This window comes from Heteronotia binoei, chromosome 1 (assembly GCF_032191835.1).
Source record: "Heteronotia binoei isolate CCM8104 ecotype False Entrance Well chromosome 1, APGP_CSIRO_Hbin_v1, whole genome shotgun sequence".
In the NCBI taxonomy this organism is placed as follows: Eukaryota; Metazoa; Chordata; class Lepidosauria; order Squamata; family Gekkonidae; genus Heteronotia; species Heteronotia binoei.
The window spans coordinates 37,871,096-37,894,372 of record NC_083223.1 but is presented as its reverse complement, the minus strand read 5'-3'; the positions used below and the strand labels follow the sequence as shown (position 1 = coordinate 37,894,372).

General features: G+C 42.5%; 1 protein-coding gene across 1 annotated transcript in view; it reads right to left on the bottom strand.

Moving 5' to 3' along the window:
- LDAH (lipid droplet associated hydrolase) overlaps positions 1–23,277 on the bottom strand; it is a 136,525-nt gene that overhangs the window by 68,655 nt on the left and 44,593 nt on the right. Inside the window, exon 4 of the mRNA XM_060233469.1 lies at positions 19,896–20,065. Coding sequence (XP_060089452.1) covers positions 19,896–20,065 — 170 coding nt within the window. The remainder of the gene's footprint in view (positions 1–19,895; positions 20,066–23,277) is intronic.

Sequence of the window (23,277 nt, the reverse complement as noted above, 5' to 3'; positions counted from 1 at the left end):
TAATTCTGTTTTGACATCTCCCAACAACTTGATGGCACTCAACACACAACAAACCACAGTTGATGAAGTGGTTTACATTTGGGTAATTGTACTAACCACGGTTAGTTTAATTAGATCATAGTTTCCACTTGTTGTCTGAACTAGCCAATGCCTCAATTCAGCAAGGAGTCAGACTGAATGATACATGTGAAGCACCTCACTCTTACAATGAGTGGCTTCATGCAGCCCTCTCACATCAGTGAACAAAATCGAATTAATCTATCCACATTCGGGCAAGTAGTGAAAAGAGATTCCGAAAAGAATGTGTTTAGCATAGTTAGGGAGGATCAGCATCTTCTGCCCCATTTACCCAACAGGAAGGAATATAAAGAAGAGAAACAAGCAAATTAAAAGTGCACAGAATGTGACATATGGCGGAGAAACAAGAGGAGTTTAACCTGAAGAAAAGAAGAGTGAGAGGTGACTGCAATACATTTTCTTAAGGAGGATGAGAATTAGTCATTGTTCTCATTCACATTGGAAACCCAATAATTAGTTATTTCTAATTGTCATTTACGCTGGGGGTCCGTGCGAGTTGTTAACTGAAAGAGCAGCAAACAAGGGAACAGCTTGCATGACTAAATTTCTGTCCCTTTAAAGTTAAGACTGAGTTCACATGCCAATGGAGAACTACTTAACACAGGAATCAACCTAATATAATCCAATCTGCTTTTGGGGCTAACTCATACATTGCCGTCAATTGCACCTTTAAGAGCAACTTAGTTTTATTCAGAACGTAAGCTTTGGTGTATGTGCACTTCTTCAGACAAAAAATGAGGTACAGAAAGCAGAGCCACATATAGCTGGTGGAGTTTGGAATGCTAAGTGCCAAAATGTAGTGGTTGATATTTCTCCATAATTGTACCACATAGAAGCCCAGTAATACCCAAAGTCTAGAATCACAGGGGGTGCTAGCGAATTAAATATTTTTCCAGTTGCTACTTTGGGTCATCTGAGATTGAGAAAAGCAAACAAGAGCTTCAACAGAAATTTTGCAAATGTGGGGAATGGAGGGCTGTGGCAAACACCTCCAGCAAGCAACCCACCTCAAGGAAGTATGGGGGCATGGGACCTGCAGTGGATCAATAGGATGCAGCTGGCTAGCTGCCTTCACTATGCTGAGGGATGAGGGTATGCCATTGAGACTGTGGGGCAGCAGGTAAGAAGCAAGGAGACCGTGTGCACAAATTACCCCAGGTAGGGACAGCTGCTGGGGAGGGATTTAAAGTCAGTCATGTGCAGGAGCTGGGAGGTATAGCTGAAGGCAAAATCCTGTAGGCACAGGAGATGTAGGATGGCAGCCATGCTGAGGTGCTGACAGTGCCAGGGAGTGAGGCTGGCAGGGGCATGGAACAAGGAAGATCCTGAATAAAAGATATTGGCTAATACTCTCTGAATCTCCTGCCTTTCCTGCATCTCCTTCCTCAGGGTGCCAGTGTTGCACATGTCCCAGCCCAGCGGTGACGGCCAAGACCACATGGGTAAAAAGTGTCTGAGCTAGAATAATTGAATTTCTGGTTTCATCCTTCATCAACTTCTTTACTTTACTGATAAAGTGCCTCAGTCAGAGGTGAATGTTCATCAGTGCTGCAGATTAAAGATAAAGGATGGGTGTGAGGATAAGAACAGAATATCAGAGAGATCCAGGGCCTTTAATCTCTTTGCAAGATCTGCTACCATTCTGTAAGCCCACCTACTTAATTCTAAGGCTGCAGTCACAAATCACTGATATTGTAACACAACTATCTTTTGCATCTGGATGGACAAACCAATTCCATTATGAATAACTGCAGCTGTGTGAGAATAGAGTGATAGGCCATGTTGTACCAGGATGCAGCCTAAGAAGTGTGGTAGAGATCATAGAATCATAGAGTTGGGACCTCTAGGGTCATCTAGTCCAACCCCCTGCACAATGCAGGAAACTCACAAACACCTCCCCCTAAATTCACAGGATTTTCATTGCTGTCAGATGGCCATATAGCCTCTGTTTAAAACCCTCCAAGGAAGGAGAGCCCACCATCTCCAGAGAAAGCCTGTTCCACTGAGGAATTGCTCTAACGGTCAGGAAGTTCTTCCTAATGTTGAGCCGGAAACTCTTTTGATTTCAACCCATTGGTTCTGGTCCTACCTTCTGGGGCCATGGAAAACAATTCCACACCATCTTCTATATGACAGCCCTACAAGTCCTTGAAGATGGTGATCATATCACCTCTCAGCTGCCTCCTCTCCAGGCTAAACATCCCCAGTTCCTTCAACCTTTCCTCATAGGACTTGGTCTCCAGACCCCTCACCATCTTCGTTGCCCTCCTCTGGACCCATTCCAGCTTGTCTATATTTTTCTTAAAATGTGGTGCCCAAAACTGAACACAATACTCCAGATGAGGTCTTACCAGAGCAGAGTAAAGCGATACCATCACATCACGTGATCTGGACACTATACTTCTGTTGATACAGCCCAAAATTGCATTCACCTTTTTAGACACCGCATCACACTGTTGACTCATGACTTCGCCTTTTTAGACACCGCATCACACTGTATGATCCACTAAGACTCCTAGATCCTTTTCGCACATACTACTGCTAACACAAGTCTTCCCCATTCTATAACCATGCATTGGATTTTCCTACCTAAATGCAGAACTTTACATTTAGCCCTGTTAAAATTAATTTTATTGGTTTTAGCCCAGTTTTCCAGCCTGTCAAGGTCATCCTGTTTCTGTCTTCTTCTGTGTTTGCAACCCCTCCCAATTTAGTATCATCTGCAAATTTAATAAGCATTCCCTCTATTCCTGCAGATATGCTGCAGTTGGCTAGTGGTATCTGAAACACACTCTGCATATGTTCAAATGCACTCTGTTCCATAATGTTGTATATCACTCAGAGCCTGCGTAAGCCAGGCTAGAGCAATTAATGAAGTGCAGATGATGATGATGATGATGCTAAGTGAGTGTAGACAGGGTATCTGCAGATGCCTAATAGTGAGGAGAAAACACCCTGGGTATACATTACATAACTATTTTCTGCTTTGAAAATTCTGACATGGACTCACTGACTAAGCTAATTACTTATAGTTGTGCTTCTTATTTATAAAATTGAGCCATTGCCCATAAATGATGTAAATACTATGTATCATTGCTAGACAACACCGATTCCCAATTCTGAGAAAAAAAGAAATCAGCAGGAAGCTGATGAGACAAGTATGCACCAGTCAGGGAAACCATCTTGTCCTTTGGAAAAGCTGCTCTTAGTTCAGTGTAAGCTTTCATTTTCCCTCTCCAGGATGGAACCGCTAGTTGGGAAACACTGTTCTCTGAATGACAAACAGCTTCCTTATGTGTCTGATAGAACTTAATCTCCACTTATCCTTCTGCTCCTCTGTGCTGGACATTAAAATGGTACAACTGTACAACATGTAACTAACAGTTGTCTGCTTTGGTAGACACTCTGGGGCTATTCTATCTAAATACATCCTTTCTTTACATTTATAATATATGTGCACCATTCTTGTTCCTCTTTTTTTTAAAAAAAGTTATTTATTTATTTAAAAAAACAACAACTATATCCCACCTCTTAGCCTACTGGACCTCCTGATGCTATTTTCAAGAAAATTGACCTCTCTGAAAACAAATCAATACATAATTGTAAATACATCACCAGCAGCAGTTATAAATTTTCACATCCATGCAATACCACAAAAACAGTTGAAATCAACCCAAAACACATGAACCTGGATCTGGTGCTTGAAACCAAAACAGATTAGGCACCAAACAAGCAGCTGCTAGGGAGGAGCACAATAGTCTCTTCTGAGCTGCAGAAAAGACCATGTTCCTGGTGATCACCTGTATCACACAGGCACAGGGTGGGGCCTCTGCTGAAGAGCTTAGTTATTAGTCCCATGAATTTTAGCAAAATCCTGCAACTATCTGTGTTATATCTGTATCAAAAAGAAAGATGTCCACACTACTGCTGGAAACCCATTTAGGCCAAAGATGGGATGAGTATATATTTGAGGAGAGGCTAAGGCTGTGTGACAAATCCTCAGTACCTCCAGTTACAGGTGCTGGGAAAGACCTTGGAGCGTTCCGGCCAGTCAAATCTGGCAGTACTGAGCTGGATGGACCAATGATCTAACTTGATATAAGACATGTTCACAATTTTCATACATTCATTTTGGAAAGCAGCTTCATATACTGCACAAATTCTGTCCCTTCCTCTCTGTGGTGCACTAAATCTCTTGGTTTATTTGCACTTTGTTAAGGTTTAACGGGAGAGGGAGGAAATCAGTCTTTCTCTATTGCATTGTTCCTTCACAACTGCTAATACCCCAAAATAAGTCATTTATTGTGCAGTCCTAAGCAGAGTTACACCCTACTGAATCAACTAAATCTACTGACATCAGTGGGCTTAGAAAGGTGGCAGTCTGTTCAGGATTGCAGTTTAAATGCTACAATGGCAAACTTCAGTGGGCAAATGCTTAGTTTGAAAGGGTTTTGATATCTGACATCACATTGACCAGGTCTGCAGTCATTTGCTTTCCCTATTTCCAAAATAAAGACAGAAAGAAACAACTCTGGGCTTGGTTTCCCTTCTTTTGGGAACAAGTTAATCAACGGTATTATTGATTTTGTAATACCCTGGTTTTGTAGTGCACGTGATGTTTTGCAGGCTTAACTTTTTCCTTTCTACATAGAAGTCCCTGTATTCTTCATTATCTACCTTGATCTACAAGAGTTCCATTAAAACATTCTCCTGGAGAAAACAGCATGCTATTATCGATCTTACTTGACTTTGCTTCTCAACCATTTTGCTGAGTTAAGCAGTTGATTTTGTCTCCAGCTCTGTTGGCAAGTGTCTTTTGTTATTACTTCTTATCCAGCGACCAATCTGGACATGACATTATTACTTGGCAAGAAGCCCTCCCTCCATCTGCATAGTCACTAATAATGTAATATCTGCATTGCTGACACATAGATCTCACACACCCTCAGATGCATATGCTCCAGAATTCATTTCAAGGGATCGACAAGCAGAAATCCAAAGGTGACATCAGTGAATTTGTAGGAGTTTGCAAAAATGTAATGGATAAATCTGCCTTAGAGTAATATGCTAGCCCAGAACAAGGTGCAATTACATATCTAACGACTTAAAACACCAGACTGGTCAAATATTATTTTTGCAGTACTGAGAAGTTTGAGTCATGAACCTAAACGTCATTGTTAAATGTTGTACTAATATGTATTACAAATTAGAAGAGAGAGAAAAAAAGATATCTACTACTACAACATCGATCCAATATGTGAAAATGGAAATAATATACAAGTTCATAGTCATAGAAAGGAGAGCTGACGATTCATTTTTGTTATTCGTGTCAATGGGACTAAACACAAGTGGTTGTTAAAAAGATTTCTTAGTAAATTCAATTTATGACTTCTTCCTCTACCAGTCCCTGGGTTTTAATTCTTCATTTCCTCTTCAGTGTAATGTTGAACTTGGACTATTGCAATGGAATAACAGGCTTTTATGTTCTATTTTTGTGTGTTTTGCTATTTTAATGCCATGTAACTTCCTAGAAAAATATTTCGAGTGTATTTTTTCCCCAAAATTTCTCACTCTGAATACGTTTGAAAAGAAAACAAATGCATCATGGAGGAAGAACACACAAGAGTTTACAGAAAAGAACCTAAGTGCTCTTTTGCTTGGGTACTGAAGTTCTCTAATATGTCTGCAGCCTTTGGAACATTGTCCCCCTTCAGCCTTTTTTGTTATTAATTTTTAATTTACAAACCTTCATATTCAGAAAATGTAGATCCATCCAAACATATTTTTAATCATGTGCCCCACCTTTATAATGATTTTGGTTTTGTTCAATACATGGTTGATCTCATTTTCCTTCCTTCTTTCCCAGATGGATACATAACTCAGCTATGTTGCTGTACAATTGCAGTGGACTGCAATCTGACTCAGTAACTAGTCTTTAGGGGTACTAATCCTGTTCATTTATCTCTATTGGAGATTACACTTGGAAATCATTTTTGTAGCATCTGCAGTATCCCAAATGTGTGTTTCAGCAACTGGTTGCCAACTCCACTAGGTTTTAAAAAATTATTAGGAGTCTTGTCCACTTCCACATATTCTAACAGCATTTGTAATGACTGAAGAACGGATAATGGGGTTAACTAGAACCCAAAGGAATCAAAAGAGACCAGGGTTCACTTTTGACTAATTTGCTAGATCATGATCTAATTGTCCCTGATTTATATTCTGTTAAGCCTGTTAGTCCCCTGATAAGATGCCTATTTTATGTGAAGGGCTTGTTCAACTAGAGCCTCCTCTCTCGTGCCAGCTCTTTTAATTAGGCCCTTAGGAATATCAAGCCCAAACTTGGCACTCGTTAAAGAGAAGGGAATAGGAAAAAAAACTGTTTCTTGAGAGTAGCCTGGAGATGAACAGAGTAATCAAAAAGTGAACCACTGCTGACCCAGCCCAGAACATCTGCCTCAGTCTGCTGAAAGTCATCTTCAGTCACCTACAAATAAAATCCTAGTTCATCAGAGGTCAACAGCACAGGTTTGAGCTGTTATAGCTATGGAAGTACACTGCAATCCTAAGCAGAGTCACACATTCCTAAACTCATTGGACCTCGAAGGTCTAAGAAAGGTGTAACATTGTTTAGGATTGTACCACATGTTGCTGCAATAGTTTTGGGTAGGCTGAAAACACACAGTTAAAAATATTCCCTCCCCCACCTTCAAAAAATGGAAATGGTTTTGTTTTTATCTGTTTCAAGTGGAATTTACTTGTGGCTAGTGTTCACAAACATTTCAAGATCCATCACATTACAAGTATATCGCCTGTCTCCATAAGACTCTCAGCTTCATAGGGGTGAGAAACAGCAGTACTAATCTTTTTTCATCTGTTGGAGGAGGAGGGGGAGGCGAAATCTCTCCTACAGCATGTTAAACATTTGCCCCCTGGACAGACATTCACTGATAATTATGGAGAGGTATGGAAAATTTTTTTAAAAAATGTTTTGAAGCTGTCTTGTTTGATCCTATCAGTTTTTCTGATGGGGCAGGAGGAGGGCAGACCCCCTTTGATCCCTAAAATCTATGTGCCAGAGATTGCAGGATCCATGTGGACAAAAAGCTAACACAGCAGGGGAGACTACAGTGAAGAGGGGAAAGTGCTCTGCTGCCTTGTGCAAACAGAAAACAGGGTCAGATCAAACCCATTTTCATATTATTGTTACAATGGTGTTTAGGCATAGATGGCAATCTTGCAGTTGCCTTTATAATGTGCCCTAGCAGTTGGAAAGGCGGTTAGATATTTAAGATATAGTACAAGCAAACAAGGGGTTAAACTTCCTGCTCTGAACTTATTATAACGGTGACATCACTGATGCTATGGGACTGCATATCATCAGAAAAATAAAAACTTCATGCCACTTAGATACTCTTCCCCTTATTTTTCCATGCTACTGATAATTTTATCTTGGAATCTCAGGGGTAGGATGCTCACATAAAGATAATGCAAGAATTGTTTTATTGTCTGGTCTTTTGGACTTCCAGCAATTCTGCACTGAGGAACTTTGTTTTGTTTTCAAATACTAGTATTTAACATTTAGTGACATTTCTTTCCTGTCATTATTCTGAAATAATTCTTAATGCCAAATGTACATAGTGGTTGCAATCCTGTGCAAACTTACTTGAAAGGAAGTTCTATTGAGTAAAGTGGGATTTACACCTGAATAAAACATCTGTACAACTGGGCTGATGGACTGTTTTCCTGGTCTGAATATTGAAAGGACAATACTTTTACTGAAATAAAGGAATTGCAACCATATGCTTATAACCAAAGACAGTGTTGATTCTTTGCTTTTATCCAATTTAACTGAACAAAGCCATTTTTCCTGTTTCAGCATAATCCATTCTCCTGAATCTTATTTGCGATCAAATAGACAGGTTGCTTACCTGTAACTGTAGATCTTCGAGTGGTCATCTGTGCATTCACACTCATGTGATAGAGCGCCTGAGCCGATCCCTGAATCGGTACTTGAAAAGCCCGGGATTTTTCCGCGCTCGGCGCCAATGGGCATGCGCAGGCATCCCAGTACGCATGCTCACCGGCACCAGCGCGGGGATCCCGCCAGTTCCTTCCTGACCGCTGGAAGCTCCTACTGGAGGGAGGCCGTCAGCAGTGGGGAAGGAGGGCGGGTAGTGTGAATGCACAGATGACCACTCGAAGATCTACAGTTACAGGTAAGCAGCCTGTCTATCTTCTTCGTGGTCTCTGTGCTTCACACTCATGGGAGACTAGCAAGCAAGACATACCTGGAGGCGGGAAGACGGTCAACCGGAAGAAACAGCTTGCAACACTACAGTTCCCAACCGAGTCCTCTGCTGAGCATGCACGTCCAGCACATAGTGCTTCATGAAGGCATGCGAAGAAGACCAGGTGGCAGCCTTGCAGACATCAGTAAGGGACACGCCTCTCAGGAACGCCACCGACGTGGCCATTGCTCTTGTGGAGTGTCCACAAACAGGTCCAGGTAATGGCTTCTTTGCCAACAAATAACAGAGTTTAATCGTCTCAGTGAGCCATTTTGAGAGCCTCTGAGACGAAATCCTAGAACCTAGCTTGGGAGCAGCATACGAAACAAAAAGCTGCTTGTCCTTGCGAAAATTCTTTGAACGGTTCAAATAAAACAGCAAAGCACACTTAACGTCCAAAGCATGCAACCTACGTTCCTCGTCTGAGGAAGGGCTAGGGTAAAAGGTGGTCAACCAAACTTCTAAATTGAGGTGGAACTGAGAGACCACCTTCGGAAGAAAACTAATGTCCGGAGCCAGGGAAACCCCAGCCTCTCGAAAAACAAGATAAGGATAATCACAACGCATCGCCGTGAGCTCCCCAAAACGACGCGCTGATGTGATGGCAACCAAAAATGCAGTCTTCCATGGGTCAACTAAGAACTTAGTGAATCTCCGCCACTTCCTGTCATAGGAAGCACGGGTGGACAGTTTTCTTTTTTATTTTAAACTCAAATTTTTTTATTTTTTATTAACAAAAACAAAACTTCCATATAAGAAATACAATGTTGCAATATTTTAAACATCGAAAAGTAATCCAGAACACACACACACATACACACACACAAACCATAACAATACCAACAAAAGAAGAAGGAGGAGGAAAAAAAAAGGAAAAAAGAAAAAAAAAGGGGGGGAGGTTAATTATATTGTCTTCAGCTACTCTAAGTCCCACAGCCTAGCTTCCAGGGTTGGTCATTAGTGAGAGAAAATGTACCTCAATACAAAACAAAATTTAGATATTTCGTTGGCATTTTGTTCTGCTTAGACACATTAGCATTCACGTGATCAAAAAAGTTAAACCACTTTTCGACAAAAAAATCTCCTGCCTTAGGATTATCGCTAAGTGTAAGTTGGGACGCTATTTTATCCTGTATAATCATTTCCCATACCTTTTGGAACCACTGAGTAATTGAAGGGACTCTTGTCACTTTCCAAGACTTTGCCAGCAAGAATTTACCTGCCAAAATCAGAAGGGAGATAAGTTCCTTCTTTTGTTTGGAGTACTTATTGGATGGCCAATAGTTGAGCAGAATGGATTCTGGGGTCCGAGGAATGGTTTCATTAACAATGATCTCAATTTTACTTATCAAGGTATTCCAAAAAGCTTTCTGCTGTTCATAAGGATGTGCTGGACCCTGTCAGAGCCCCCTACTGGTCGATGAACCACGCTGTCAGTTTCAGATGGGGCACGTTGTGATGGAATACATGCCCGCCCTGAGCTGACAGAAGGTCCGGTTCTGCCGGGAACTGGTAGAAGACCCCCCTCAACAGTTGGAGCAGGATCAAGAACCAGTTCTGACGAGGCCACCAGGGAGTCACCAGGATGCAGCATGGTCTCTCTCCTTGCTATTTTGTTTACCACCTTCGTCAACAACGGCAGAGGCGGGAACATGTAGAGGAAACAGCCCTCCCAAGGAAGCAGGAGCCCATCTCCCAGAGAGGCTGGATCCGCTCCCCCTCTGGAACAGAACATGGGGCATTTCTTGTTCTCGGCCGTGGCGAAGACATCCAGCTGGGGGTACCCCCAAAGCTGGAATACAGGCTTTGGAAAATGCCACTGCAGTTCCCACTCGTGCGGGGAAGCCCCACCCCTGCTGAGGGAGTCTGCCTGAATGTTGAGGACCTCTCGGAAGGTGTGCCACCTTCACGAAGATGTCATATTGGAGACACTCCAACCAGAGATCCATCGCCAATGCACAGAGTCGACGAGACACTGTCCCACCCTGCCTGTTGATGTAGCACAGGGCAGTGGTATTGTCCGTAAGTAGCGCTACAGTCTTCCCCGCCACTAGGGGGCAGAAAAAGCATAGGGCAAAGTGAACCGCCAGCAGTTCTAGATAGTTTATATGGAACTGAGTCAGTTTTAGCGGCCACTGGCCCCCCACACACAGGCCTTCCATGTGGGCCCCCCAAGCCCACAAGGAAGCACCTGTGGTGATAGTCACAGTAGAAGGTGGGAGATGGAAGGGAGCTCCCTGGCAGATGTTCTTCTCTGACCCCCACCACTGTAGCATCTGGAGAGTCCCAGATGGGATGATGAGCCTCTTTCAAGGTGAGTCTCTGAGTTGGTGAAACTGGCAAAGAAACCACAACTGTAGGCCTCTCATCCTCAGTTTCGCGAAAAGTAGCACGCTTGTCGTCGCTGCCATCAGCCCCAGCATCTGTTGAAGCTGCTGTGCCCCACTTTCACCTCTGTAGCAGTCGTACCAGACCAACTATGTCCTTTGCTCTCTGCGGAGGCAGGTATGCACGATGCTGGTTCATATCCAGCAAAGCCCCTATGAACTGCACTGTCCTTGACGGAGTAAGGTGAGATTTCTTCAAATTGACCTGCAACCCCAAGGTGTCGAGAAGACGTAGAGTGATGGCAATGTGTGTTGACAAACTTTCCCTCGACTTTGCCACAAGGAGCCAGTCGTCGATGTATGGAAAAACAACAACTCCCTGGAGGCGGAGATGGGCAGCCACAATGCTCATCATCTTTGTAAACACCCGAGGTGCAGTGGACAGGCCGAATGGAAGGGCTTTGAACTGGAAGTGTTGGGAACCCACTGCAAACCGGAGGAAACGCCTGAATGCCGGATGGATGCTGACGTGGAAGTAGGCATCCTTGAGGTCCAGGGTCGCCATCCAGTCCCCTTGATTGATGAGGGGCAGGATTGTTTGCAGCGTGGACATTCTGAACTTCTGGTACAGAATAAATTTGTTCAGATTCCGAAGATCCATAATTGGTCTTAAGCCCCCGTCCCTCTTGGGGACCAGGAAGCAGCGAGAGTAAAAACCTCCCGTCCTGGCCTCCATTGGAACTCTTTCTATGGCTTGTTTCTGTAGGAGGTTGTTCACCTCCTCCAGCAAAGGTGGGGAAGGGGGAGTGGAGGGAGGTTGCCATCCTCTTCACCAGGTCGCCATAGGACTTCAGATCCTCTGATGGCGAAATAGGAAGATCTTCGGCCGTTTGGGAACCTGGCGAAGGCTCCAAAGCACCTTCCTGGGCGTCGGTACCACTCTCTGAGTCCGATGAAGAAGACTCCCGATGTACGGAGTGCTCAGAGAGGATCGGCGTCGATGGTCGCCGACGAGTCTCAGCCGCTGGGGTGGTGTGCCTTTCCGGAGGGATTGATACCGATGGCCTTCGGGAATGGTGCGACAGCCTCGACATGCAGGATGCCTCTGACTGTTGATCCACTCCGCAAACTCCCTCGGTGGATACCACTGGTAAGAAGGGTAGAGATACGGATAGGTGGGCGGCCACTGACGCTGCTCCCACGATGGTAGCGGTGGGAAACGGCATGGTGCCATGGAGGGCTCTAGCTCCAATCTGCCTCTGGGCTCCATCGGGGTAGACGGGTCCATCGGCGCTGAAGCCTCCACTTCTGAGATCGAACCACTCCCACTGCGACGCCGCGACCCGGATGACGAGGATCGCTGGGTGAGGTCGATCTCCTGCTCAGACATCGAGAGACGGGGCTGTTGAGTACTGCCTCTCGATGAAGATGGGCTGTGGCATGGGGACGCCAGGATCTTCCTCGGCGGAGCAGAGGTCATCGGTGCCGAAACGTCGCGAGAAGGCGATGGAGTGCGGGGCCTCTTCCGCTTCTCCTTGGACTTGGCCTTCTTCAGAGCGGATGCTCAGGTCCCCGAGTCATCCCGACGCTTCTTGGCGGGCGTGTCCACTGATCCCTCATGGGATCGTTTTGTGGAGGAGCCTCGCTCGATCGGCATTTCGGTCACGATCGGGGCCGGGGTGTCTGCCATGGTCGATGCTGATGGGCCCAATGCCCAATGCCAATTTCTGAGGGCGGAGTGCCGACTCAGTTAAAGATATCCAGCTGGGGGTACCTCCAAAGCTGGAATACAGGCTTTAGAAAATGCCACTGCAGTTCCCAGTTAAAGTTGCTGAAAGCCGCTTCTCCAAGCCGCGTTTGCTTGAAGAAGCGGAGACAGTGTGGGTAGGACTCCACACGGTGCGCTTCACCCAAGCAGAGAAGACACAGAGAATGGCCGTCTGGGGGGGGGGGCAATCTTCTTCTCACAAGAGCGGCAGCGTTTGAAAACCCCCCAACGTCTTTCCATAGACGCCAATCGCCAAAAAACCCACTCAGAGTCCTCTGAGGGGAAAAAAACTTTTGGGGGAAAACAAACGGGGGGAAAGGCCCTGAAGGGCAGTCCAACAAACACACACACAAACTTTTTTTTTTACTAACTATCTACTCTAAGAAAACAACAAACGGGCTATATACAACGAATAAAGGCAAAAACCGATATCTCACCGACCGGGGACATGAAAGGTAAACCTCTCCGTGCAGCGGTCAGAAAGGAACTGGCGGGATCCCCACGCTGGCGCCGGTGAGCATGCGTACTGGGACGCCTGTGCATGCCCATTGGCGCCAAGCGCGGAAAAATCCTGCGCTTTTTAGGTACCGATTCGGGGATCGGCGCAGGCGCTCTATCCCATGAGTGTGAAGCATAGAGACCACAAAGAAGATCTCTACATTCCACAAGCAACACCAATGCCAAAATAGAGAACAGAACATGGATAGGCATGTGCTTACTGAACTCAGACACTGAATAGCTTACTATTTTACCCCTGTGTTAGCAGGGGCATCTGTGGAGCAAAGGTTTCCACTAATCTCTGGTCAAAGCTCTGGTGTAACCTTTGGAAGAACAAAACCCAAGCAGCTAATCTGGCAAGTACTTGGATGGGAGATCTCCTTGAAATATCTGCAGTCAGGAGAACAGGGGCAGGCTTTATTCAGCCACCTCTCTGAATATCCTCTAGGTCTCCAGGAGGGGTCAGTCTCCAGAGGTTGCCATGACTTCCAGGTGCACACACACACTACAAAACATACCCCAAAAAGAAAAAAAAAGCTTTATTGTAAATCTATGAAACACAAACTGATTTTTTCTGAAATTCTTTCATATGCTCCAGTAACATATGTAAATCTGCAATATAATTTCTCCTCCTCCCCCCCCCTTCTTCTTCTTTAAGATAATGCAGGCAAATTCCATGAGATATCCAGCTAGCAATGCAACAGGACTAAAATCACAAAAATTAGAAACAATGCAAAAATAGAGAGTATCATATAAGACATGTATGATGAGCTAATAAAGACCTGTACATTAGGTTCCTTGCCAGACTAACTTCCACAGAGGCCAATATCATATGTCTCGCCTATTTTGTTTTCACCTATTGGGCTAAAGCTGGTTGAAAGCCATGTTTGATGGTGGATGGTGTCAAATTACTAGGTGTCTCAACTTTATGTTTAAGTCTGGAGTTTGTGCATAAATTATAAACATGCTTGCTTTCCCTATTTTTCCCATTAGCTCGCTGACTGGAAACAATCAATTTACATGCCAATTCTGAAAAAAGGAGACATCAAAGACTGCAGCAACTATTGGACCACTGCATTAATTTCTCACACAACTGAAGTGATGCTCAAAATCTAACAACAAAGACCATTAGCATTTGGAATGGAAAATTCCAGCTGTTCCAGCTAGATTCAGAAAAGGAAGAATAGTAGTAGTATAGTAGTAGTTTGGATCTACACCTTGCCCTTCATTCAGAGCGGTTTACAATCTCCTTCCCTTCTTCTCCCCACAACAGATACCCTAGGTAGGTGGGGCTGAGAGAGCTCTCAGAGAACTGCTCTTGAGACAACAAGATGGACTTGCAAGAACTATTATGGACCCATCAGGTGCATGTGGAGGAGTGGGAAATCAAACCCAGTTCTCCCAAATTAGAGTCCATACTCTTAACAGCTACATCAAACTGGCTCCCAAGCAGAAAAGCAAACTCTGAAATAAATAAAATAAATACAAACTAAATAATGTGTTTAGTAAAACACAATGCGTTGGAGTCTATGCGTTTGCAAGGGAGTTTGCCAATTTTTCCCATTCCCAAGAAGATTACAGAGACCTCTGAAAACCTCATGCTTGGACTCATGGGACTGCTGTGAACAAAAATGCAGTAAGACATGGGGGCTGGTATGAAGAGAGGGTGATATCCAACTGTCCCTTCTGTTCTACTGGCAGCCACCTCTACTTCTCACTGGTCGTCATTATTATTATTTATTAAATTTATAAACTACCCTCCCCCGGAGGGCTCAAGGCTGTGTACAACATAATTAAACAAACAATTAAAACAAATAGAAAATAATAATTAGTTAAAACAGATAAAAACAGTATAATTCCTCCAAATAATCAATGGCATACATATAACTTCACTCCCTCTGTAGGATGGATCACATACTGGGATTGGTAGGTCAGATGGAAGCCATGTTAAGGAACCATTGCTGTCCTCAACTGTAGGACTGGTGGAACATCTTCATTTTACATGCCCTGCAGAACTGAGCAAGATCCCGCAGGGTGCAGATGTTACTAGGTAGAGAGTTCCACCAGGCCAGGGCTGAAACTGAGGATAGCCGCATGTCTTTTGGGCCAGGGATTGCCAGTAAGTATTTTATTTGTTGTTCAGTTTCACAGTTGAGTCTGACTCTTTGTGACCCTATGGACTAAGTCACGCCAGGCCCTCCTGTTTTCCACCATCCTCCGAAGTCTACTCAAATTAGTAAAAATATTTTATTACAGATATATCACATCATATGAATATATGAACATATGAAGCTGCCTTATACTGAATCAGACCCTTGGTCTATCAAAGTCAGTATTGTCTTCTCAGACTGGCAGCGGCTCTCCAGGGTCTCAAGCTGAGGTTTTCCACATCTATTTGCCTGGACCCTTTTTTGGAGATGCCAGGGATTGAACCTGGGGCCTTCTGCTTCCCAAGCAGATGCTCTACCACTGAGCCACCGTCCCTCCCCGACATGTTATATTACCACACACATGCTAAATCATCCTGCACCTTTACATCTTGGCAGTCTTTTCTTTCTCCAGGTTTGGAGTCTACTTCACCCAACCTGCTCTCCCTTGCTGTCTCATCTTATGAGGCTTCAGAACTACTCTTTGCCGGTTTCAGCTCTAACTGGCTGTTGAGTGTTCTGGCAGCCAGAGCTGGGTCTGTCTGCTTTGCCTCTGCTTCACTGCCTTTGGTGTCTGCCTCCAAAGCCTGCTTGCTATCAAGCCCAGTGAGCCCTTATTGAGGGCTGGTGCTTCTTCCCAACACTTCTACTTCCCCTCATTTCCCAGGCAGTACTAACTTTTATTGTGTCTTGGTGTGGAGGAGGAGGGGCTGCCACACCCATGGCATCCATCTGGCTAAGTCAACTGAAGCATGAAATCAATTTGTAGTCCCAGTGGCCCTCCATCACCATATCTGGATATAAATATAAATATCATATCAAGACAGCTCTGGACAAAATTCCATCCCGGGGGAAATTATAGTTAACATTTTTTCCCCCTCTCAGCATTGCGTTAGAGCATCAGACTAGGATTCTGAAGACCCAGGTTCAAATCCCCACTCTGCCATGGCAGCTCACTCAGTGACCTTTGCCAATCACTCTCTTTCAGCCTGACCAACCTGATAGGGTTGCTGATGTGAGGATAAAGTAGAGGAGGGGAGAACAATGTTGCAAATTGTTTTGGGGTCCCACCAGGGACAATAGCAGGGTATAAACTACTAAACACAAAATTCAACAACATGTAAGAAAAGCAAATGTTCTTGCCAGAAATATACTCTGATTGAGAAGGTCAAATGAGATTTGATACAAGAGCTCTCTGATTTTAAAAAGTAAACACAAGAGATACTAAACCAGAAGCTCTGAGGGGTTTTGAACATTAGGGAAGATTAGAGAAGAGCCAATAGGACAGGAAGTACTTAATCCTTCTGCTCAAATGCCTATTCAACCACTCATTTGAAGTTGCAAATAGGTTCACAGAAGAAAAAAGTGGTCTGACCAGAAACACCGGGGGGGGGGGGGGGGGGGATCAGCTTTCTGTAGCAGGCAGTGATAATGGCCACACCCAAGTGTGCATTCTGGTTCCAATCTTAATTGCCCATATAGCAGATCCCTAAGTCAAAACACCAAATAATTTCTTTAAAAATGGAGAAAGTACAGACTGAAGAAATGAAAAGCAGATTGGGATTCAGGCATCTCTTTCTTAATATATTTTAATACATTCTGCTCTGCAGCTAAAATAATTAATAGTGTTAATTAACATTACTATATCTCTCAGTTCACACTTCACTGAAACTAATAGGTGAAATTCACACTTAAATATGACCAGCTTCTTTTAAAAAATATGTATCATAGGAACAGAGACAGACTTGAAATGTATTTCTGCATAGCACAAATATAATGTTTTAAAGGGACAGTATTTTTTAAAATGGAATCTATGGTTTGGACACTGGTGGCTATATAAGGAAAAGCTAGTAAATTCCTCTATTTGGAGACACATAGATCCCATGTATCTTACCAAAAAGAGATGCCGTTATATATGTCTGGTTATCAACAGTTCAATTTTTATCCACAGAACAAATTCTCATGACAAAGGGTATTGAAACATACTGTAATGTTCTACTAAATAGCTGTTACCACTTTTTTATTTTAAATTTTATTTACCAAACACAAGACAATACATATGAGTTTAATATATGAAAACATGCTAGCTAGGATTCCCAGCCACCCACTGAGGGCAGAGATTCCCTCAGTTTTGGGCCCTCAACCTTTCAGAATGTGGCCCGCGGACCAAACCAGCCCACCCAAGGCTCCAGTCAGGCCTGAGGGCTCTCTTCTCCCCCCTCCTGTCATCACCCAAAGGGTGATTAACACATGGAATTCATTGCCACAGGAGGTGGTGGTGACTGCAAGCATAGACAGCTTCAAGAGGGGATTGGATAAACATATGGAGCAGAGGTCCATCAGTGGCTATTAGCCACAGCGTATTGTTGGAACTCTCTCTCTGGGGCAGTGATGCTCTGTATTCTTGGTGCTTGGGGAGGACACAGCGGGAGGGCTTCTAGTGTTCTGGCCCCACTGATGAACCTCCTGATGGTACCTGGGTTTTTTGGCTACTGTGTGTCACAAAGTGTTGGACTGGATGGGCCATTGGACTGATCCAACATGGCTTCTCTTATGTTCTGTGAAGCTCCAAGACTGCAACGTTTCCAGCTCCTTCTGCCTTCTCTTTGCAGAGGCTAAAGCTGAAAGCAAAGCTGCAAAGAAAATGTGGAATAGATTGTCTTTCAAGCTTCTGGGCAGAGCACACATGAACAGAAAATTCACTCCACATTTTCATTGCAACTTTGTCTATTTGTTTCAATGGAGAGGAAACTCTGCTTAACTTCCCAGTGTTCCTATGGTCAGCTGAAGCTTCCTGAAGTTGTGCTGTTGCAAATCAAGTATTGATGCTTTGAGCTAGCTTTGTCTCTTCTCAGTGGAGTGAGAACTACTGCCTAGTGAGTACTCTAACTTGGGAACCCACAGCCAAAGGGGGGGGTATTACACTGGAGAGCCATTGCTAATCTGAGTAGACTTGGGGGATGGAGGGAGAAGCTTGCAATGCCTTGCCATTTTATTTTCCCAGGTTGAGAGCATTTTATTTTTTAAAGTTTCTGCTGTGATCCTTGTGCTTTTTCTTGATGTTTTATTTTTAAAATTGCATTGCAAAATCCCACTAACCCCCACTTTCTGTTTTAAACAAAATATTGCAAGAGTTTTAAGCATGTTTGTATTTTAAGTTAAAAATTATATATTTAATTGTGTTGGCCTGTGTCCTCTATAAAGTCTATATCTCTGCTATCTGGCACTACATTTTAGGACACGCATGGCTCAGCCCCACAAAGTCCCATTTATGTTAGATCTGGCCATCCTAACAAATGAGTTTGACATCCATGCATGTAGATGGTATTGTTATTTTTACCTGCAACAGATTATTGTTTCCTTTCACACAGGCAACCCAACATTCATTCTGGATTTCAACATTTTAAAATTCCCTAAAATAAACAATTAAATAAGTGCACAGAGAACATAAAAACTGAGAGAGCTACTAAAACAATAAATGCAGCACATTAACTTTCAGTTCTGAACAAGAGAACATAGCAATGAAAACCTCTTAAGAAAACAGTGAATTTAAGGCTAAAGAAAAAAAGGGATCCTGTAATAAAATAATATAGTGAAAGTACAAACACATACACAAATGATTCAGCTACTAAACTACACATATGTGCTTGAACTCTACTGGGAATAAAATATTCCAGTAAAAATAAGAGAAGAGATGGAAACACAAGTTTCTTATTATCACACTTCATATGTCATAAAACATAACGGTTAACTTATTTTTGGCAAGGTAACAGAAGTTGCACAACAATCTGGCTTACGCAAATATTTTCTATTGTTGAACACATCTTAAATGCGGCATGTCATACATTAACTTAAAACATGCAGTGCTTTTGCAAAGTGTCCTAAACATACCAAAGGGTTCAACAAAGAATTATTCTGCCAGCGGCATTCGCAGGTGAAATAAAATGTCTCAATGTAACTGAAACCAGGTAATTCTACTTGAGTAAAAGATGATGAGTGAGGAAACATGCATGTTCTCTAGAATGTTCTGTTCATTTATTTTACAGCTGAAAATGAACAGTCTGGGGACAACCGAACTTTCAAAGTGGGAGATGGCTATAAAACATACACACTTTGACATAAAACCACCCCAAATATGGAACCTCAATCATTATAAAAAAGTTGATCTTCGGGGGGGGGGGGGGGGGAATAATGCAAGATCTGCAAGGATAGGAGGTCCAGAGGAGAAGTCAATAAGAAAATCCACCTTGATGCAGGAGGGAAATAAACGACATTGAACTACATAAATAGTAGGAGATGTCTTCCTTCAGAAGCTGCTGATATGTTTTTTGACTGAAAAAGAGACAGATCGATCGAGCATCCATGTTCCTTCATAGAGTTTCCCAGCCACCAACTTGTTCCTGGCAAAAGAACATTCCAGAGGGCTAGCTGAGATTTTCTGTCGCAGCATAGACTTGCAAGGGGATAGGAGCCCATGGATGCATGACCATGAAAAAATTTTGCTGGAATAAAAATGGGTTACTTTGCAAAGTGCCACAAGATACCTCTTCATTTTGAAAAATGCATATCACTCTCATAGTTCAGCACGGGATGCTTTTTGCCCTCCACTCTTGTAATTCCTGGTATTTATTTTTATGTTTATATTTCATATGTTCATCTGATATCAGGTAGCTTGCAACAAACAAAATTAGAAGCATCATAAAACTCTTAAAACATTTCCAACAAACTAAAATACTAAAATAATTGCTTCAAAATTGTCTGACAAATGTAGTGGTCTCTTACATACCTCCAGTTCTGGTGCTTGCTTCATCATTTCAAGAACAATATAACAACCAATTGAGTGGCCAATGAGCACAAGCTTCATGTCCTGGGGTACGTTCTTTCGGAGGAAGTTCAGTTTGTGTTCAATTTGTCCACAAAGTCCAAAGACATCATCCAGTTCTTTAACATCTGTGTCTAAAATAACCCCAAAACTTATTTTATTGTTCCTTGCATTGAAGAAGTTTCATTTTATTCACTCTAGTTTCTTACTTCTTCTAAAAATATTTTTTCAAAAGATATCATGAAATGACTTTAATGATATATACACACCACACACCCGTACCAGTGACTGATGACAGGATAGAATATTATTGCGAAGGACAGAAGGCAGCTTTCAATTATTCAATTCAATTCAAATAATAAGATTCAATGTACAGCTTGAAACTATGTCAGATTTGTGCTGTTTTCTTCTCTGCAGAATTACATCCAATACAGAGACAATTTTCTGCTTTATTTAATTTATTTTTATAGCCTGCCCTTCTCACAGAGACTCAAGGCAGGCTACACACAGTGAGTCAGTACAGTCAACAAAATGAGAAATTCAGTAACCAGGGCACTAGGATTTTAGAAGTCTGGAATAAGGATGGGCACAAACTGGGAAAACAGAAGTCCGTCCTGGTTTGTGGGGTCTTACAAACCACAAATCTCTATGAAACTTTCCTGTTTACTGAACTAGTTTGTTTTGTGAGGTTCCTGATACAATAGAATGCCCCCCGTAGGCCAGACACACCAAACTCACAGCAAGTCTCCACCTGATTCTCCTCTACCTGCCTTCCAAGTTTTATGAGGATTGAATTTAGGAGGAGGGGACTGAATTACAGCCCCCTAAAGCAGGTGCTACCAAGAAAATGCTCGCTGGGAAAATCATATCTATAGGTTCAAGAGTGTGTTGAATGGACCTCCTACAAGCCAGAGGCATCAATTCAGTTCAATTGCATAGGATCAAAGGCCATTACAAGAGATTAACACTAAAATACTGTACAGTGAGGCGGAGTTAAAATACTATAAAATTACATTTTAAAGCTTGTTTCATAAGAGAAAGGAATGACTCCTATAAGCAACAGAATTATACTGATACTAGCTTGGCCCGAATTTTCTTTGCTGCTAAGGCAAAAAGGGCAACCTTATATGAGATCTATAATTTCACATCTGCAAGTAAAAATATGACTTGTTCCATCACTGTGCTAAGGCCTAAATTGGCCAAGATTGTACCTAAGAATTTCTTCCTTGGAGCTGAATAAAGTGGACAGACCAGCAAATAATTACACAGATCATCAGGATCTGGATCTCTGCATAAACAGAGGTGCTAGGCAACTGGTGTTCGAGTACACCAACCTTCAAGCATGGCTATTTGCATCATTTGGAAATGAATAAATGTGAAAGCTGAACATAATCTTAAAAAGGAGATCATGGACAGATATCGTGTCCTAAAATGATCTAGTTTAATAGTTTTATACCAAAGTGAAAATTTGGATCCCAATATAGTTTGCCTATCTAAAGCTGCACCATGTGAGTATATCTGAGCCCTAGGATTAAAATCAGCCTGGGAAACTCCTTGAACCACATCTGGCAGATTATATATTTGGAGAATTTCATTATAATTGGATTGTCATTTTGGCTCTTTTAGGCTAATGGAGAAAAACAGATGCTTGAGAGAACAATTTTTCTTTGCAAGGGGCAACCAATTAGTCCCGTCAGCAATTAAAGTGTTCAAAGCTAAAACACTAGCCCAAATTCTCTATGGTATCCTTATATGGATCTCTGCATTTAATAGGAAAGTGGAGGACACTTAAGCCTCATTCTTCAGACAAATTCTTGGTTTGCCAAAATGTGTGTCCTACTTTGCTCTCTGCTCTGAAGTGGGTCAGTGTTTGGTGAAGACAAAAGCCTGGATTGCAACGTTTAAATTCTGGCTCAAAATTCATTTTAGAATGGATCCTAACAGCCTTCTTGATTGTCTGAAAAGTGATCCATATAGCTCATCCTGGTCAGCAGTTCTTATGTCAAAACTTAAACAGTAGGGGATAGCAGTTGAGATTTTCTTACATCTGATGAGTCATATATCTTCAGATGTATTAAACTGGAATTGTTGGAGCTGGAGGAAATGAAGTTATGCCCAACAGACCCTTATACCTGCTCCCCAGCATCCTTAGGTCTCAATGTTTTTTGTGGTAAAATAATAATAATAATAATAATAATAATAATAATAATAATAATAATAATAATAATAATAATAATAATAATAATAAATTTTATTTCTATCCCGCCCTCCCCACCTCGGCAGGCTCAGGGCGGCTGACAACATTTTATGGGAACATACAATAATAGATAAAAGCCTTTAAATTTAACAATATAAAACATTAACAATAAACTTAATAACATTAAAAACCAATCCAATAAGTACACTTATTAGTACAAATAAGTACAAATTACTTATTTGTACTTATTAGTACAAATTAGTACAATAAGTACAAATGCCTCATTATCTTTCAGACTTAACCATTCCAAGTCACTGTAGGGCATTCATGTTGGCTAGATTAAATGCGTTCCCCTCCAAAGTCTTACAGGGGAGATATCATCGAGTACCTTTATGTGATACACTCTGTACCTGCGCAGCAAATATTCCTGACTCAATTCAGCATATACTGATTGTTCCATATATCATAATCTCCGTAAGGAACTATCTTGCAAGCTTTCTTCGTCCCCAGATCCATCTACTCTGCCACCCTGTCATTATTTACTGAATGACACTGAATGGGAGGTTACTGAGGCTGTGGCAAAATTTTTGGCTGACATTCTTAAATGTAAATCTGATCTTGTATAAATGCACATATAATCTCTGTTTCTTTTTGATTTTATCTCCTATGTTTAACTTTTTACATTCTGTATTCGCAACTGTTATGCCATTAAAGTTTGGAATTTGGATGCTTGAGAGATGACCTGCTGGAGCTCTCTTCAATTTATGCCAGTAATTAAATATCAAGCCCACCTGGGATGCAGCCATACTTGAGATATGCTCCTTGTTGGACACCTGCCAGCACATGGCTTCCCACTTCTCTCACAGCATCAAGTCTGCCCACCAGCTGCACAAGAGACAGATGAAGGAAGGAGCCTGAACACTGACTCAAACAGGACATGTCCACATGCTGGAATTCCACCTGTGCAATGATTGCACATCAAGCGGAGCAGAAGAGCACAGTGCAGAATGTCATCTCTTCCATGCCCATCCTGCACAGGGGACAGGAGCTCAGCATAAGCTTCAATGACTGGATAACCTTCTCCCAAATGATGTCTGTCCTTAAGCCATTCCAGGACACCACAGACATCCTCTGTTCTCATAAAGCCAA